At 48.4% G+C, this 19,762-nt stretch overlaps 2 protein-coding genes across 13 annotated transcripts in view; one reads left to right on the top strand and one right to left on the bottom strand.

Annotated features, from left to right (window-relative positions):
• Positions 1-1,403: 1,403 nt before the first annotated feature.
• On the bottom strand, positions 1,404-7,181 carry SOWAHD (sosondowah ankyrin repeat domain family member D). 2 transcript variants are annotated; one of them, XM_083486571.1, is made up of 2 exons: positions 7,067-7,181; positions 1,404-3,122 (listed from the first exon to the last, which is right to left on the bottom strand). In XM_083486571.1, exon 2 carries the CDS (start codon positions 2,951-2,953, stop codon positions 1,928-1,930), a length of 1,026 nt encoding a protein of 341 aa, XP_083342697.1. In that variant the 5' UTR covers positions 2,954-3,122; positions 7,067-7,181; the 3' UTR covers positions 1,404-1,927. The 2 variants fall into 2 exon arrangements, with proteins under 2 accessions (XP_083342697.1, XP_083342696.1); XM_083486570.1 differs by having other exon boundaries at positions 7,052-7,179.
• A 39-nt stretch (positions 7,182-7,220) lies between these two features.
• The window catches only part of SEPTIN6 (septin 6), a 56,875-nt gene continuing 44,333 nt past the window's right edge, over positions 7,221-19,762 (top strand). For 4 of the 11 annotated variants that reach the window (XM_083486509.1, XM_083486503.1, XM_083486507.1 and 1 more), the window contains exon 1: positions 18,558-18,608. In XM_083486509.1, the coding sequence (XP_083342635.1) occupies positions 18,573-18,608 (36 nt within the window). In that variant the 5' untranslated portion in view covers positions 18,558-18,572. Of the gene's footprint in view, positions 7,272-14,283; positions 14,692-18,557; positions 18,609-19,762 lie in introns of those variants that run through there. The other 7 variants (XM_083486510.1, XM_083486506.1, XM_083486512.1 and 4 more) reach the window with 5 other exon arrangements.

The following is a 19,762-nucleotide window of genomic DNA, read 5'->3' as shown; positions in this document are numbered from 1 at the left end:
CGTGGGGCTCTCGCCGTCTGCCTGCCTGGCTGCCTGCGTGGCGCTGACGTCACGGGGCTGTAACGTGCCCCACATAGGCACATGCGGGGCGGCGAGCGAGCTCCCTCCCAAATCCCATCGCCGCTCGCTTCGGCCGGCCTACTGGGCTGTCGCAGGCGGAAGGCCTGCGCATGCGCGAGGTTTTCGCGCCTTCGGGATTCCCTTCACGCCTTCCTCCTCCCGGGTCCTTGAGAGCGCGGGAAGCGGCAGCGCGAGACCGGCGTTGAGCCTGGTAGGTATTGCGCTTGCCAAGGCAGTCATTTGGGAAATGAAAATTTGCAAAGCAAGCAACCAGTTCAATCTGAAGTACGTGTATGCTTAATATCCTGTATCTGAAACCTGTTCTGCCCCCTCCCCCACACTTGGTGCCATTTTCATCTACACATGCAGCAGAGTAAGTTGACCCAGAATAGTACCAATTCAGATGGCAGATGGGAGAATGACAGTGCTGAATGCTTTCCCATGTAGAACAGTCCCTGCAAATAAAAACCTAGCATATTTGGAAGAGGGATGCTAGCCTAACCATTACCTTCTATGCTGTTACTATTTTTTTATTTTTTTTTACATAAGTAAAAAGTAACCTTTCCCCATCTGGCATGGTGGTGTGCCTCAAGATTTTTTTCATGAAACAAGTGTGCCTTTGCCCAAAAAAGGTTGGGAAACACTGCTCTATCCATCACCCCCTTCATAAGCTGTGTAGTGCTAGAAGTCTGAATGGTCCTTTTTTTTTTACATACACATGTAAACATCTCAGAGTTGGTTCTTGTCAAGTTCTGAGAGGAAGTCTATGTGCCCCCTTGTATCTGATGGAGACAAACAGCCTTCAAATTGGCTAGGATTCCCCGACTCCAACACCCCAGTCCTTTATTTGAAACAGAGAATGATCCTCTGGAGTCACCCTGAAAGTTATTCCCACTTACTGTTGGTTAAGCTAGAACTACACCGGGGGTGGGGAATCAGAACAGTAGATCTGGAAAGGGCTCCAGGGATCTAGCCCATGGGTAGGCAAACTAAGGCCTGGGGGCCGCATCCGGCCCAATCGCCTTCTAAAGGCGGCCCATGGACGGTCTGGGAATCAGTGTGTTTTTACATGAGTAGAATGTGTCCTTTCATTCAAAATGCATCTCTGGGTTATTTGTGGGGCATAGGAATTCATTCATTTTTTCCCCAAAATATAGTCCAGCTCCCCACAAGGTCTGAGGGACAGTGGACAGGCCCCCTGCTGAAAAAGTTTGCTGACCCCTGCTCTAGTCCAACCCCCCTGCAATGTGGGAATAAGCTATGGTCCTGAGGGTGTTAAGAGTTGTTAGCAAACCCTATTCTCTTTCTGGGAATATGAAAGAAAGAAGAGAAAAATACGCAGGTTTTTTTCCACAGGAGCAAACCTTGCCTTGCACAGGTTGCAGAATTTATTTTTCTTAGTGCAGAATTACAGTTGCTTTAAGCACACTGCATGCACACCCCTATCTGCAGGTTCCTTTCTGGGAAACAAGGAGACCAATAGGGGCGTTGCCAAACTTAGTCTTACCCACTTTGTCACACCAATCCCCTGTGTCACCCCCTCCCCTATCTGCAGGTTCCTTTCTGGGGAACAAGGAGACAAATAGGGGTTTCCCCAAACTTAGCCTTACCCACTTTGTCACACCAATCCCCTTTGTCACTCCCTCCCCTTCCTTCCGAATTTCAGGCCTTGGATCTCATACCTGAGGCCAAAAAGCAAACGCAGGCAGGTTTGCTGAAGCTATCCCCCTCTGGCGACATATCTCAATCTCACAACAGCCACCTCCAGTGCTTCCTCCTTCTACAGTCCCACCCTCTCATTTAATGGCTTTGATTACAGTCCACTCACAGCCAACAGGTCCAACTGCCTCAACCACAGAGCAGGCATCTAACGCTCTTGGAAGAACGCAATGGCTTGTCTGAACTTGTTCCTGAAATAAGACAGTCTGGGCGTGGCCCTCTGGCTGTGTCCTCTGCCCTTGGCTTCCTTGCTGTCCCCCTTGAACATGCCAATTCCACCTCGTGCTGATGGAGCACAGTTGTTGTTGGCGTTTCCAGTTCCTTGCTGGGCCAGGTCTTCCTCACAAGCCCCCGAGAGCTCCTTTAACTCTCTGGAAGCATCTGCTCGGAGGTACTGCCACGCCTTGCGGCCATTGTGGTCCCGAAGGCTTGTATTGGCTCCGTAGGCTCCCACCAGCACTTTGATGACCATCTCATGGCCTTGGAGGGCAGCCAGGTGCAAAGGGGTTAGTCTGCCACTGGCTGAGGGCATGTTGACATCAAATGGGTAGCAATTCCTTTCCGCAAAAGAAATCACCTCAATCAAGTCTTCATGGCGGCCATGTTTGGCCAACCAGTGGAGGACAGAGAAGCCCGTCACAAAGTCTCTCCTGGAGAGCAGGCTGGGGTCCTTGGCCAGTAAGTTGAGGATGCTCTCTGCGTCTCCTTGGGCGACAGTCAACATCCACTCGTGCTCCACTGGATCCAGAGCTAAGGACAAGTCATCAGTGTTCCCATCCATGAGAGGTTCCTGATCTGGTTGGGTGTCCAGCACAACGCTCTCCTGATGGGAAGCTGTCACCCACATAGGTTTGGCCTGGCTGCTTTGGAAGAGCTTATCCTTCAGTCCTTTCCTTCTCGTGCTTCCATAACCCATTGATAGTCTGGCTGTGTCCACCCCCGTTGCCCAGTTCCCCGAACGCCTGCTTGACCTGTTCATGCTTCTGCTGAAGTTGGACAACAACTGTCCTCGTCGGAGAATTAAGCTTTCAGCCCGGCTGCTGGGCCTGGGAGACTGGCTGCCAACAGCAGTCTGTGGCCGAGCACAGGTGGCGTCTTCCTGTATGCATGGCTTAAAACCTGGAAGCACCTGTTGTCCCTCTTCCAAGCCATCTTCCCTTTGTTTTTCTGCCATGTCGTCTCCTCCAGAGTGCACCGATCCCCCAAAGTCCCTGGGTTTTTCCTGACTCTCCCGTTAAGTCACTGTCAGTTTCTGGAAGAGCCACATGTTCAATGTGTTGCTTTCCTGTGTAGATAAGAAGGAAGCTCCTCCTGAGGTCTCAGTGCTGCAGGGCTTCCTGATTCTGCATGCAAAGGGGAACAGAAACTTTAGTTTTGTTACAAAGGAGGAAGAAAACACTTATTGCGAAACTGACAACTGCAAGCAGCAACCATCTGGCCAGAGAAGGATAGGGTTCCACTGCAAGTCTACACTGCCATTGTTAAGCAATGGTCTTTAAGGTTGTATGCATACCTGCAGCACAGAGAGATAGTTTGTTATGGGTACTGAAGGTTGATAGGAGACCCCTATTCCTACAATTTGTATAGTTAGCTGGGAAGAGGGATTGACTGTTAAACCACTCTGAGAACTGTACTTCTGTGAAGGAATTAAGTGAGTCACCTAACAACTTTCAGCACACTTAACAAACTACATTTCCCAGGATTCCTTGGGGGGGGGAGCATGACTATTTAAAGTGCCACTGCTTTAAATGTATAGTGCAGATTTCTATTGCTCCACTGTCGCCTCTACACAATAAGGTTTTTGAAACTCACAACAATGGTTGGCGGCAAGATTGGGTCATTTGAAGAAAAACAACCCAGTAGCACAGGAAGTTCTTCATTCATTAGAACCAACTAAAGTGTGACAGATTAGTGAGCAAAATTGCATGGAGTCCAGACTCCAGAACTCCTCTTTAGGCTGGTCTGTAAGACAAACAGGAGATAGAGGGGAGTTGTGCTGCAAACCCGCAGTTTGTATTAAGATAGAGTGCAGGAGGCACTGGATGTACTTAATTAAGATTAGGAATTAATTAGATTAGACTGTGCTAAGTGCAAGACAAAGTGCAAAATTTATCACAGCCAGATCTAATTAACAGTGAAATCCAGTGCATGTCTTTTCAGAAGTAAGTCTCACTGAATGACCTTATTCAAAAGACCCTCTGAATAAGTGCGCATAGGAATGCAGCCTTTGGCAAAGTAAAGCTTTCTCTACTTCACATTTTTGAACTTTTCGTTCCATTTTGCTTTTTACTTTATAATATGTTCATGGGCGGGTGTGCATTTGCAGAGCATTCAATACTTGGTAGTGAAAATATCTCATATACTGTGCATTGTATAGATGAGTGCTTGCTGTTAGATATACACTGTTTCTTTTCAATGGAGCATAAAATAGACTCTGGTGGTTCTGGAGACCACTTTCAAGAAAGAGTCCAAGTATGCTAACAATGAGAACTATTTCTCCAATAAATGATCAGGGTGTTTAGAGACATAATTCTGAACTGAGTTAGGATGGCTCAGATTTTATTACGCCATTCCCTGGTGGGATGTGTGCTTATTCATCATATATAATTTGAAATTTGACTGTTTCTGTAAGTCAAACACCGTGAAATATTGTCATACTGGTAAGACACTGTCATTGGTTGACTCTGCACTATACATTGAAAGCATTATCGTACCACTTTTAACACCCATGGATTTCCCCCAAAGAATGATGGAAGGTGTATGTTCATTAAGGGCTGTGGGAGTGCGTAGGAGAACCTCTATTCCCCCTCGCAGAGCTAGAATTCCAGAGTGGTTCAATAATCAATTCCTCCTCCCAGGGAACTCTGGGGAATCTAAAACCTGTTTGTCAGAGACATACACAGGTTAAATATTCCAGAGCCAAAAAGAACAACACCCACTTCTTTTCCTCCAGAGATGAATTGAAGTTTCCTTTTGCTTGGTGCTGTTGAGAAACATTTTGAGAGGTACACAGGCATTCAATGTGAAACAAACATCTTTTTCAAGGGGTTGCCCAATGTTTTGGGCCCTGGGCACATCTGCACACACACACACCCCACACCCTCCCACCTGTTCTATTGATTTCAGACCTATTTCAGCAGATGAAAAAGACCTGGCAGCACCAGCACCCTCTGGCAAACACTTTGGCAAATTCTGGTCTGATTTTAAAATATTTTTTAAAATGGGCTTCTGACACTTCTTTTCCAATTGTCAAAAGTGTTAAATAAGCTCCAAAATGCAAACACAGTTGTCTCTCCTTTGTTCCCTTTCCACTCTAGTTTGGATAAACAGGGATTATTGATCTGTGACTTTTTTCCTCAGCCAAGATAGCAACTTTCAGGGTTATTTTTCTGTTGGGGGGCATCAGAAAGATTCTGGAACTCAAGTCTCCATGCAAATGCCCTCTGTTTGGGCAGCCCTTCTTATTTTAGCTGTCCTTGCAACAGCCCTGTAAAGTAGGCTGCTGTTCTTTTAAAGCAGCTCCTCCTAATCAGTAATAACTCACACAGACATAACTTTATGGTAGCTAAGAAAAGCAGCCCTTATAGCCTCCCACTTGTCTTACTCCTCCAACATAACACCCAAGAGACAGAACCAGATTGCCTGCTTTAATTGTTTCCATATTACAGCTAACTAAGGGCTTAGTTAAGCACTGAGCCTAGGGCTTGCCGATCAGAAGGTTGGTGGTTCGAATCCCCGCAACGGGGTGAGCTCCCGTTGCTCGGTCCCTGCTCCTGCCAACCTAGCAGTTCGAAAGTACGTCAAAGTGCAAGTAGATAAATAGGTACCTCTCTGGCGGGAAGGTAAACGGTGTTTCCGTGCGCTGCTCTGGTTTGCCAGAAGCGGTTTAGTCATGCTGGCCACATGACCCATAGCCAATAAAGTGAGATGAGCACTGCAACCCCAGAGTCGTCCACAACTGGACCTAATGGTCAGGGGTCCCTTTACCTTTTAAGCTTAAGTATATTGGTTTGCCTATGGCTACTTATGTGTAAATGGTCTAAATTCAGACCTCTCGGCTCTCTCTTGCTGCACTGTGCTAATGCATAGTGGCACACCAACACAGTCCAAACACAAGCTATTATGATTCAGTGGTGAAAGAAATGCTCTCTGCACCTACTCAAGGGCACCATCCTTTGTTCTTATTTCATATGCTCTGGGCATGACCCCAACACACAAATTGAGCTTGAATGTCTTAGGTGTGGATTCAACAACATGCAGGCAGAGCAGTTTGCAATGTTCACCCATGTAATGAACATACAACATAATGCTTTTGATACCCTCAAGCTGTTCATTTCTACCTAGGAATGTCGTGACTGCAGGATAAAAAGTGGGAGAAAGCCATGCTTTAAACTGAATCTACTGTACTTCTGAAGTAGGAATTACACGTGGATGAACTGATATGTAGCATTTATATTAATAGTAGTTATCCTTGTGTTCAAAATGCTTGGCAACCCTTATCAGAGGTGAACTTGGGTAATATGGCACCATGAGCGAGGACAAAATCCACCCCCCCCACACACACACCACTGCGCACTCAGGGTGCATGAGCCAGCTCGTCTCCACCGTTGACCCTCGATTCGGGAAGCGCCCGCAGGATTGTGAACTGGCTGCAGCTTCCCTCCCCCAAGTGCCACCTGCGCCTCGTCGGGGATAGCGAATCTCCTATCTGCAGCAGGGACCAAGAGAGGGGAAGGGAGGAGGAAGCAAAGACGCCCGCAGCTGCAGCAGCTCAGACCATGAGGATGCCTCCCCCGCAGGTAGATCTCGGGGCACGCACGCACCTCCTCGGCTCGTGCCCTGTGCGGGGTACCCGCTTGCATACCCCGAATCGGCGCTGCCCTTATTATGACCCTTGCCAATAGTAGTAGCATTTCCCAAAGATGGGGAACGATGGCTTTTCCTGAGTTTCTCTGGGGAATCCCAAGGGGCAACTTTCTGAAGTTCATACCCTGACGCGACCGTCTGTAAAACGAACTCTGAGACGCTGCCACGAAAGCCCTGACTTCAGCGTAGCGCGAGAATGATCCGGCGTCTTGCATGAAAAACCACCGTCACATGTTCCACTTAGCCTTCGAACTACCTTCCCTGGGTGCTGACGTTTAGACACCTGTACACTATCTTTTGGGGGCTTCTGAAAAAGAAACCCCCCTAGGAAGTCCTAGCTATTCCAGTAAAGGATGAGGAAGCAGTTTGGGAAGGGCGGGGAAGTTCCCAACGCTTTTCATTTTACCTTTTCCAAGCGTACCTGCAGGGTGGCGGGGGGGGGGGCAGCGGCTCGGACCAGGTGCTCCCCAGGCCTTTCCCAGCTTGGAAGCCGCTGGGGCACCTTGCAGAGGCGCAGCCGCCCTCGGGGCTCCTCCTCCCCTTCTGAGCCTAGTGTTCCTTCCGCGTCTCAGCGCAGTCTCCAGCCAGCGCCTCTCCGGAGTTCCTTTGTGCAAAGTTTGCCATCGGTGAGTTTCGAAGCGCTGCAGAAAAGCAACAGCGTGACCTTTGCTCTCGACCTATTGGCTGGGATAGATTAAGCCGCCGCATGTGATGCTGACTGCGTTCTTCCGCATGGCGAGAAACTTAAACAGCCAGCGATCTTTTATTCTGGGAGAAGCAAAAGGGTGGTGGTCTCCGGACGCAGCTGTACATCTCCCCTTCTGCGGAGTTGCAGAAGTCGGATTTAGGGCGGTGCGGATGGTTCTCCCGCAAAATTGAACAGACCCATAACTGAGAAGATCCGTTTGGGGGCGCCAAATTTTGACTTCTCGCTGGAAACCAAATATGACCAAAGCCTGTCCCTATCCAGGGACAACGATCCCCAAATGGACTGGCACCTTAAAAACCGTTTAGGGGTTGCTTACCTATCTAGTCTACAGTCCGGGGCCGATTCGTTCTATGGTTCCGGAGAGTCGATCTGCACTATGCATTTTTAAAGCAGCGTGGTACCACTTTAAGCAGTCACGGGCTTCCGAAAAAGAATCATGGATACTGCATTTTGCTCAGGGTGCTGAGAGTTGCTGGGAGGCAATTCCCCTCCCAGAGCTGCAAATCCCAGAGTTCCCTGGGAAAGAAGGGTTGTGAAACCACTCTGTGAATGAGTGGGTCTCCTAGCAACAGGGGGTCTCCTAGCAACTCTCAGCAGTACACCACGTCCTAAACTTCAGCTCCCATAATTCTTTGGAGGAAGCCTACTTTTATCACACTGTTGTTGTTCAGTCGTGTCCGACTCTTCATGACCCCCTGGACCAGAGCACGCCAGGCCCTCCTGTCTTCCACTGCCTCCTGCAGCTTGGTCAAACTCATGCTGGTAGCTTCAAGAACACTGTCCAACCATCTCGTCCTCTGTCATCCCCTTCTCCTTGTGCCTTCCATCCTTCCCAACATCAGGGTCTTTTCCAGGGAGTCTTCTCTTCTCATGAGGTGGCCAAAGTATTGGAGCCTCAGCTTCACGATCTGTCCTTCCAGTGAGCACCCTACTTTATCACACTACTTTAAACTATATAGCGCAGATGGGGGCCAGCGATTCTCAGTGGGGGACTTCCTAGCGCTGCTAATCCCTTCCTGATCAGCTGTTTGACAGTGGCCAAACAAAGAACAATCAGGAGTGTCCTTTGGCAGACATGTCTTTACCTGCTCCACACCTGGCACCACACGTGACACATAGAAAGCTGCTTTATATACCAAGTCAGAACATTGGTCCACCAAGCTCAGTATTATCTACACTGACCGGCAGCTGCTGTCAGGGGCTTCAGTCAGGGAACAGTCCCAGGCCTACCTGGAGATGCTGGAGGACTGAGCCTTGGGCCAGCTGCATGTGAGACATGTGCTCTACCACTGAGCCATGGTGCTTACCTGGTTTTAGGTGTGAGGCTGGTGGGTATATTTCGGAGGGAGACTGCCTTGTGCACCAAGTTAGGCCCCATGCTGGGCTTAGGTAGGTCTGGTGGGGCAGAGTTTTTGCACCACTGCAAATCAATTCTGCCTGCTGTTAATGCAGTAAACCAGTTCTGCTTGAGGAGGATGTGTAATGCATGTAATGGGGATTGCTAAACTAATAACAACAATATACTTAACATAGAATCATGGAATTTTAGAGTTAGAAGGGACTATGAGGGTCATGTAATCCAACACATTGCAATAGGATTTTTTTTTTGCCCAATGTGGGGTTCATACCCGTGATTCTCAGCTTAAGAATCTCATGCTCTGCCAACTGAGCTATCCCAGTAGTTAATATGGTATCAATTCTAATCTGTTACCTCTGAGGATGTGGACAGGCTGCTTGGATGAGTGAAACCAACCACCTGTTTCCTTGATCCTTGCCTATCCTGGTTTATAAAAGCTAGCCGGGAAGGGCTGGGTGATGGGCTTTGCAGGGTGGTGAATGCTTCTCTCTGTGAGGGAGTCTTCCCAGACCTGCAGAAAGAGGCGGTCATCCAAACGCTTCTTAAAAAACAATCTTTAGATGTGGCCAATATGGCCAACTATCACCCAGTCTCAAATCTTCCATTCTTGGGCAAGGTGATTGAGCGAGTGGTTGCTGAACAACTCCAGGCATGCCTGGAAGAAGCAGACCATTTGGATCCCTTCCAGTCGGGATTCAGGCCTCATCATGGGACTGAAACTGCCTTGGTTGCACTGGTCGATGATCTCTGGCGGGTTAGGGACAAAGGTGAGAGCTGTTTTCTAGTTCTGCTGGATCTCTCAGCGGCTTTTGATACCATCAACCATAACATCCTTCTGGACTGTCTAGAGGGGCCGGGAGCTGGGGGCACTGTCATACAGTGGTTCCGCTCCTTCCTCCTGGGCCGTGTTCAGAAAGTGGTGGTGGGGGATGAGTGTTCAGACCCCTGGGCTCTCACTTCTGGGGTGCCTCAGGGTTCTGTCCTCTCCCCCATGCTTTTCAACATCTACATCAGCTGCTGGGAGAGATCATCAGGGGGTTTGGGCTAGGTGTTCATCAGTATGCAGATGATACCCAGCTCTACCTCTCTTTCAAATCAGAACCAGTGAAGGTGGTGAAGGTCCTGTGTGTCTGGAGGCGGTTGGAGGATGGATGGCGGTTAATGGATTGAGGTTGAATCCTGGCAAGACAGAAGTACAGTCATACCTAAGGTTGAAGTTGCTTCAGGTTGAGTGCTTTTGGGTTGCGCTGTACGGTGACCCAGAAGTAACAGAATGCATTACTTCTGGGTTTCACCGCTCGCGCATGCACGGATGGTCAAAATGACGACAAGCACATGTGCAGAAGCGTCGAATTGTGACCTGTGCAGACGTGGGTTGTGTTCGCTTCTGGATGCAAACAGGGCTCCTGAACGGATTCCGTTTGTATCCAGAGGTACCACTGTACTGTTTTGGGGGGATAGGAGGCGGGCAGGTGTAGAGGACTCCCTGGTCCTGAATGGGGTAACTGTGCCCCTGAAGGACCAGGTGCGCATCCTGGGAGTCATTTTGGACTCACAGCTGTCCATGGAGGCGCAGGTCAATTCTGCGTCCAGGACAGCTGTTTACCAGCTCCACCTGGTACACATGCTGAGACCCTATCTGCCCATGGACTGTCTTGCCAGAATGGTGCATGCTCGAGTTACCTCTCGCTTGGACTACTGCAATGCGCTCTATGTGGGGCTATCTTTGAAGGTGACCTGGAAACTGCAGCGAATCTAGAATGCGGCAGCGAGACCACATAACATGGGTCTTGAAAGACCTTCATTGGTTCCCAGTACGCTTCCAAGCACACTTCAAAGTGTTGGTGCTGACCTTTAAAGCCCTAAATGGCCTCGGTCCAGTATACCTGAAGGAGCGTCTCCACCCCCATCGTACTGCCCGGACACTAAGGTCCAGCGCTGAGGGCCTTCTGGCGGTTCCCTCACTGTGAGAAGCCAAGTTACAGGGAACTAGGCAGAGGGCCTTCTCAGTAGTGGCACCCGTCCTGTGGAACGCCCTCCCACCAGATGTCAAAGAGAGAAACAACTACCGAACCACACTTTTAGAAGACACCTGAAGGCAGTCCTGTTTAGGAAAGCTTTTAATGTTTAACAAACTATTGTATTTTAATATTTTGTTGGAAGCCGCCCAGAGTGGCTGGGGAAACCCAGCCAGATGGGCAGGGTATAAATAATAAATTATTATTATTATTAAGCTTTATAAGACTGCAGCTTTCCGATATCACAAGAATCTTAGGTTCTGCAGCAACCAGCCAACACAGCTTTCTCAATGGAAGTTGCAACACTGTGGTCTAGAATATTATTACCATATTGGTTATTGCAAATGAGAGACATAAAGTATGTTAAAATCAATGATTTTTAGGCCAGTTTAGGCTGACCAAACAGAATACAAGCATTCAGTTTTCCCTTATGCTGCCCGATAGGCAGATGTCAACTTTAAAAATCTGCTTCTCATTAATTATAGGGAAGATAAAAGCAGTATCTTTTCCAGTCTGCATCTTCTCCTAAGCATTTCTTGAGATATCCACTAGGGGTAGTGTGTGATCCGTTTATTCCTAAATGAAACTGATGTTGCAATCCTAAACACATCACTTGCAAAGGTAAGTAGTACAGTAAGTCTAATTTGACTTAATGGGACTTACTTCCAAGGAAGCATGCACTGCTAAGGAGTTGCTTATTGTGCTGAACCCATTAGCACTTAGCTAATTCCTATTTATTTTATAAGATTTATTACCTGCCCCTCACCATAAGGTCCCTGGGTAGGTTATAGCAATAGAATGTGCACTTATTTAAAAAATAAAATAAAAATAAAACCACTACCAAGGTAAAACACATGAAACTGCTCCAATGGGTTGGGGTCTATATAACTTCAGCTTATAGAGATGAGTCCCAGGAAAAAAGTACCTTAGTGGTCCAAGACTAGGATAAAGATGTGCATCTTGGGTGAAGCTGTTTGGTGAAGGTGCTAGTCACACCTCTGTAGGGAAGGCATTCCACAATTTGGTGGCTGCCACAGAGAAAACCCTCTCCTAGGACACAACTCCCCAACACCTGAGAAGGTCAGTAGGGATGGAAATGGCCTTTCAGATATTTGGGACTTTGGTCATTTTGGGCTTTAAGCAATAATGTGAGCACCTTGAATTGGTCCCAGATACAAATGGGCACAAAGGGATACAATGGATACAAAGGGACGTGGGTGGTGCTGTGGGTTAAACCACAGAGCCTAGGACTTGCTGATCAGAAGGTTGGCGGTCCAAATCCCCAGAACGGGGTGAGCTCCCGTTCCTTGGCCAGCTTCTTTTTTTTAAGGCTTTAATTTTTTGTGAAAGGTGGAAAGGGAGTGTGCCTACATGGAGAGTTCCATGAGAATAAGTTTAATGATGATGATAGATTTATTTTTTTGTACCCTTCCCATCTGTCTGGGTTGTCCCAGCCACTCTGGGCAGCTTCAACAAAAGATATAAAAAGAACACAGCAGAAAATCACAAATTAAAAGCATCCTGATACAGGGCTGCCTTTAGATGTCTACGGGAGGTCATATAGTTGTTCATCTCTTTGAAATCTGATGGGAGGGTGTTCCACATGATGGGCACCACTATCAAGAAGGTCCACTGCCTGGTTCCCTGTAACTTCACTTCTTGCACTGCCAGAAGGACCACAGTGTCCAGGCTGAACAATAGGAGTGGAGATACTCCTTTAGGTATAAAGCACTGAAGCCATTTAGGGCTTTAAAGGTCAACACCATTGTGCTGTTGTTTGTGGATTCCAATATGAGTGCCCTTCACATATGGTGCCTGTGTCACATATGTATGTACAGTGCAGTCCTGTGTCTACAGTTAATAGGTGGAGAGTGTTATTCTCAGAACACCTAGTTGAGGCTGATCCAGTTCTGATCTCTTCCTATGCTCCACTGTAAGACTGTGACCAAATGAAGATTTGTGGCTACCTCAAGCCAGCTTTCCTCTGTCTTCCCTTAACCTCTGCTCTCACTTTGCTTAACATCCTGCCTCATGAAGGGTTCTGGAGAACTGAAGGTTGCTCACTGTTTTGAGATATTTCAGGTCAGTGTCCAGTCTGGTCCTGTTCTCAGAGTAGCCAACCAGAATGCTTGTGGGAAGCTTGCATGCAGGACATGTGTGCAAAAATACAACACAGTTTCACAACAACTACAAACTGGCAAGTCCTTGGTTTGAATGTCACCTCCTCCCAAACTCACCAGGTGGACTTTGGCAAACTACTCTCTTGGTGCCTTTGCAACACAGAGGATAGTATACTGATTTACTTTGTAAGGGCTGGAATGTGGAATGCTTTAATGCTTGAAAGAGCCTCTATAAATGTTCAGTATCATCACATGTGCATGACTAAAGAGAAAAACAAATTGTAAATAGGGGAAACACATGGCCGCAAAATGCAACAAATACAGTATGTGGGTTTTTTTATGTAAAGCTTAAGATAAGCTGTTAATGAATGGTCACTTGGCTTATCTTTAAGCTTTACAAAGAAATTGTCACAGATTGTACTTCTTGTATTTCATGGCTATGGGGCCCTGCTGTTTGCAACATTTTCTATCTCAACAGAGCAAACGCATCTGCAGCTGCCAACTGAGACTTACATTTAATGCATCTGTTGAAATGGACTCAACATTCTATCATAAAGCCTGTTAGGCTTTTAGATGCCACAAGACTCTTTGATGTTGATGCTGCTTCCAGTTTCCTTTGGCTGTGTACAGGGGCGTAGCGGGGGGTGGGGGGGAGATGCCCACCCCAAATAAAAATGCATACTTAACAAAAAGTAGAAATTGGAGCTTTTCGGGTTGTTGGGCTCACATAGAGCACAAGATTCCTGCATTGCAGGGCATTGTATTTGATGACTCTTGTGGTCCCTTCCAACTCTTTTGATTCTGTGATTTATCCTGTCTGCCCTAGGCAGCGGACAAAGAGAGGTGTGCAAGTAAATTAGCATTTATTGCTCCACCCACTTTTGCTTCTGGCCCTGCCCACACTGGCATGTGGCCCCTGAGAGAGGTTCCCTAGAAAGGAATGTGGCCCTCTGAGAGAAAAGGGTTGCCTAGCCCTGATCCAGCCCAAACAGGAGAGCTGCTGGCTTGGCTCAAGGGGATTGCAGGGCCAGCTTAGTAAGCAACGGTGCAGTTAGAGCCTTAGAGGTAATGCTAGGCTTAAGTTAGGTACATAGCTGTCATCGTTTCGGTTTTCTTGCGAGGAATCCTATTCGGAATAAGGGGATTTCCCTTAAAGCAAGGGAAACGTTGACAGCTATGGTTAGGTAGTTTTAGCTCTTTAGATGCTAAGGTGCCATGCATCACTTATTTCCAGCTGAGGTCAGCCAGCACTGCTGCACTTGGAGGCCTCTCCTGCTAATTCTGTTGCGTGGGGGCCCTGAAGTCCTGCCCTGAGGGCACCGCTAGTAGTAAGGCTGGAGCGCCCTCCTCCTCCGCTCTAGTTCGCGGTCTCCGTCCCTCCCTCCCCTTTCTTTGGCTTCCTTCCTCCCCGGTCTCATTCAATCCACCCAGGCAAGCGCACAGTCACATCATAGCCGCACGGACCCTAGCCTTGCGCGCGTCTCGGACTGCACCATTTCGCCCGGGGGAGGCGTCGGGGGGAGGAATGCTGTGGAGTCGCCTGTGGAGACTCCTCGAAGCGCGCGGGAGGAGCTGACTGCTTCAGAAAGGAAGGATCCCGCCAGCGCCCTTCTTCTCTGCGCCCTAGCCGGCTTTCTAGCTCCAAACGAGTGGCAGAGGATTCGGTCGTGTCCACGCCCCATTTCTCTCCCCCCCCCCATGCCGCAGTAGCCGGGTCCTTCCTCCACCCGCTCAGTCAGTGTAACAGTGTCTCCTGGACTGAGGTAGAGTTTGCAGCGGGCTCGGCTTCCGAGGAGGCGAGGCGAAGGGGCCATGGCGGCCACCGAGATAGCGCGCCAGGTGGTGAGTGCGCGGCGACTGGCGTGGAGGGCGCACCGCGCTCCGGACTGGGGTGGGCCTCCCTGAGCATGGCTGACCGGCCGGCCGGCTAGCTGGCTAGCTTGCCTTGCCTGCCGCTAGAACTCCGGCTCTCGGGGACGGGCAAGGTTTGCGCGCGCTTCTTTGGCGAGAGAAGCCGCGGCTAGGTGGTGATGCCGACAACGGGCCAGAGAGGAAAGAGGCAGCTTGGCTAATGAATGAATGCTGGGTGGATACCCGGATGGCCACTTCAGGAAAGCGGGCGCGAGCTGCATATACACTCCCCAGCCCGAGATATTCCCATGGTTCCAAATTAAGAACTGGGCGTTAACACAGCGGGAGAGGTGCTGGGGGATTCCGAAACCGTCTTTTGTAAATGATCAGAGATGTGAATTCTTAAATCTCGGCCTTATTTTTACAAATAGCTGTTACTGTCAGCGCAGAGGGATGTGGAGCGGGCTGGTGATATAAGAGAAGCCGCTGGGGTGATGCTCTTGGCGGTGACTTTCCCGTTATAGGTTCGGGTGATGGCGAATGCGGGGAGGCTTTGGACTGCTGCTGCTTTTTGTCTTTTTTGCAGGCTGGATTTTATAGGCGTGTGTGCGGGGGCGGGTGGGAAGACAGGAGGACAAGAGGATGTTACTGGCTAAAGGTGATGGGTTTGGGGGGGTTTTTTTGAGGGAGAGCCTTTGTATTAAACAAAAGAGGGTTGGCTTGATTGTGTGTGATCTGACTGGCCGTGACGGGCCGGATTTATTGAGGAGCGTGTTGCATAGGACGAAGGAAGCGGTGCTTTGCAGATGACTGTCTTAAAGGCTTGGCCTGATGAAACGGGGAGATGTGGGTTGAATGATGCGGTGGGTGTGACCTCTTCTTGCATTAGCGTGGGATAGTTGGGGGCAGATTTTAACTAGGTTTGGGTTGCTCAGTTGTGGAGCCTTCTTCATTTCTGGGCTACGCTAAACTGGAGCTGTGGTGCATGTGTGCATTTTGCAGACGAGGGATTATTTATATTTATTTCTTTTGCAGGCTGTGGGGTTGCAACTGCCAGGGGTCACAGCAGGCACCTCCATAAATAAAGTGCTTTGGGTTTGATCGTAAATTGTTTCATCTTCAAGCAGCTTAATTTTCATTGTGATCATTTTCCATAAAGTGTTCATTTCTCTTTCTGGCTCCATTTAGATTCCTATATATTGGCTTTTTTCTTTTGGGTGCATCACTCACATCGCAATGCCTGGCATCTCCCAATATGACAAAGAATTCTTTATTTTTTTTAGTTGGAAGGGTGGGGGATTTTTGTCTCTGCACAAACTCTATAATGTCCAGAGCTCACCTGCCCTTTTGTCTCTGCTGTGATGAAAGGGAGCACAGAGGCACTCCTGAGGCAGGAGATGGAGCCCTTTGCAAACCAAATTAATTGAACATCTTTGGCTTGTAGATGGGTTTAATTTGTTTGCAATTCCCTGTTCATTTTAACTAGGGAAAGGACCACAGGAGCTCCTGGAATTTCTAACCTGCCAGGATGTTTAGAAGAAGGAGCATGCAGTGCAGTACAGCAATTGGGGATGGGGATTCTCTGTCCCTCCAGATACTGGACTACATCTCCCATCATCCCTCACCATTGGCCATCTTGGCTGGGGATTATTAGAGTTGGAGTCCAACAATAGCTGGATGGCTAGAGGTTCCACGCCCAATTTTAAATGGATCATCTTTGTGTGTTAAAATAATGTGTTGTACTGCATGATGTTCTAGGGCTGGAATGAATCCAGTTTCTCCAGTTTCAAATATTTAAAGAGAAGCAACCATAACTCGGTTAGTGAACATTTGCCTTGTATGCAGAAGGTCCCAGATCTTAATCTCTGGCATCTCTAGTTAAAACAAATAATGGGGAGCAAGTGAATGGAAGACCCCTAGTTGAGGTTCTAGAGGACTGCTGCCAGTCAGAGCAAGCAGTTTGGGGCTAGATGGACAACTAGCTTATATTAGACAGCTCCTTATAGCCCTACATTTCATGAATCTGACCTTCAGAGTGCAATATTTCAGTTTGTTCAGTTGGGTGGTATCCACAGTTCGTTCCAAGTGTATATCACCGAGTGACATATATTTGGTTTGGCATGGTGAGAGTAGGTACAGATCCCTGCTTGGATCCATGAAGCTCACTGTGAGGCCTTTGCAGGTCACTTGTAATCTATTTCCCCTCAAAAGAGCTCTGAAGACAAAATGTGATGACCTCATTTATGCTGCCCTAATAAACATCTTGACTGAGGTTTGGAATGCCAGTGTGATAAAAAGTTAAAAATAAATGTGCTACACTACACTTTGCCAACCTGGTGGCTCCCAGTTGTTTTGGGCTACAGCTGGCAGTCAGCGCCAGCCAACCTGGTGAACATCACAGGAGGCTGCTGGATCAAGTCAATGGCCCACCTGTCTAGTCCAGCATCCTGTCCTCATAGTGGATTCTTTAACAACAACAACGACATTTCTGCCCTACCTTTCCTCCCAAAGAGCTCAAAGTAGTGGTATGGATGGTTCTCCTGTCCCTGTTTTACCTTCTCAATAACCCTGTGAGGTAGGTTAGGCTGAGAGATGGTGATTGGCCCAAGGTCACCAAGTGAGCTTTATGACTGAGTGGGGATTTGAACTCTGGTCTCCTAAGCAGTGGCGTAGCGTGGGGGGTGCAGGGGGTGCCGGCCGCACCGGGCGCAACACCTGGGGGTTAGGGTTAGGGGGCACAAATCCACGGGTTAGGGGGCGCAAATTACTTGCCTTGCCCCGGGTGCTGACAACCCACGCTACGCCACTGCTCCCAAGTTCTAGCCCAATACTCCAGCCACTATACCACATTGGCACAGATGCATGTGGGAAGCCCAAAAATGCCCTCTTACAAGGAAGTTGCCTTATATCAGGTCAGAACATTTTCACAGAGAGCTCCAGATTGCTTACTCTGATTGGTAGATGGTTTTCCAGGATTTCAGACCAGGGACATTCCCAGCTCTACCTGGAGATGTCAGGGTTTGAACCTGAGACCTTCTGCAAGTGAAACAGATGCTCTGCCACTGAGCTGTGGACCTTCCCTTCAAATGTGCGTCCGGTTGGCAGGACAGGAAGACGGGCCCTTCCCAAGGATCTGGAAAAGCTTGTATGAGGAAATGCACTGTTTCAGACAACCTGTTCCATTCTGTGCGATGCTTTGTAGGTCAGAACCAGCAAAGAGACTGAAAACAGACTGATAGCCAGAGAAAATTGTTGTGACATGGTGTGTGTGTGTGTGTGTGTGTGTGTGTGTGTGTCACATGTAAAGGCACTTAAGCGGAAGACCACAGTGAGAAGGCTTCTTGGGACTGCAGAACATGCTACTGCCAATCCACATGGCTAATGCCTGGCATCTGGGTGGCCTCAGACAGAAGAGGTTGCTGGATTAGATGGGCCATTTGCCTGACCCAGCAGGAGTCTTCTTATGTTCTTAAGGCAGCTTCTTACCCAGATTGCCTGATTTCCAAAGCACCACCAACTAATATTTGCTTTTAAGTTCATCTTTTTAAAAAAAAATAAAATAAAAACAACAGCAATTCATCTGCTCAGCTGGTTTGAATTTTAAAAGAAAGCTGCAGCTTCTTTTGAATTAACTTAGCTGCTAGCCTAGGGAAACGCAGCAATCCCTACATACTCAAGCCGTTCTGTCCACAGCCATAACAAACGCAAGATCCCCAGACACCCTTCTGCCACATGACATGCAAAGGGCTGGCTCAAGACATTTAGACACCCGAGGCAAACCACAAGATGGGTGAGTGAAGATCTACATTGGGAACAAGGGGAGGAAGCAAAGCAACCTTACCCAACAGCTGAAATGGGGATCAGAGGCTGCCATGGAGGGAAAAGTGACCCACTCTGAATCAGGCCAGGTGGGTGCAGAGTCCAGGAGACCCCCAGAGGGCAGCTCCTGCAATTACTTCCTTGGGAGTGGGAGGAAACCAGCAATGCCTTCTGTTTGCCAAGAGACAGTATTCAGGAGTGGGGGTGGGAAATGCCAAGGTGGCGCTGGATCCAGCCTCCAAAGAGCACACCACAGCTATTGCTGTTACCATGGTGGTGGCAGCAGGCGATGCATTCTTTGGGTGCTGGATCTGCTGCCCAAGGCAGTTGCCTACCTAGCCTCATGTAGACTTGAGAGGCAGTGCAAGAAGAGCCCTAAATCAGGGGTGGAGAATGTTTTGGCTCTTCCCAGCTTACATTATTCCTGATCACTGGCCATGTTGGCTAGGGATGATGGGTGTTGGAGCCCAACAACAACATCTGGAGGACCACATGTTCCCTGCCCCTATTCTAAATCCAACACTGATGCTTCAAAACATAACTGAAGGAAGATTATTGAGGTAGGAATAACCTGTTTTTCTTACAGCAAGACATGTGAATTATTTGTGGATGTTGCTCACTTGTACTCTAGGGTGTGTGTGTGTCACTCTGCCTAAGGATAGAAGAGACTGGAGCCTAGTGTGGACACAGGTTCATAGCAAACTACCTTATCCCAAGTCAGATCATTGGTCCATCTAGCTCAGTATTCTTGGCACTGACAGGTCTACCCCTCCCCTTCCATGTGTCCCAGTGGTGAGAGTGGTGCTCCTTGCCTCTAGTGTGGGTGTGGGAAGGGGTTTATTGGTTTGTTGTTGTTGTTGATGATGATAATACTTTTATGATTTATACCCCGCCCATGATATAATTTTATAAACATCAAGCGTTAAAAACCTCCCAATACAGGGCTGCCTTCAGATGTCTTCTAAAAGTTGTGTAGTTCTTTATCTCCTTGATGTTGAAGGGAGGGGTTTCACGGGGAGGGCACCACTACCGAGGAGGCCCTCTGCCTGTTTCCCTGAAATGTCACTTCTCGCAGTGAAGGAACCACAGAAGACCCTTGGAGGAGGACCTCAGTGTCTGGGCTGAGCGATGGGTGTGGAGACACTCCTTGAGGTATACTAGGCTGAGGCCATTTAGGGCTTTAAAGGTCAGCACCAACACTTTGAACTGTATTCAGAAACGTACTAGGAGCCAGTGAAGATCC

This window comes from Podarcis liolepis, assembly GCF_965112155.1.
Source record: "Podarcis liolepis genome assembly, chromosome: Z".
NCBI lineage: Eukaryota > Metazoa > Chordata > Lepidosauria > Squamata > Lacertidae > Podarcis > Podarcis liolepis.
This window is presented reverse-complemented; position numbering and strand designations above follow the sequence as displayed.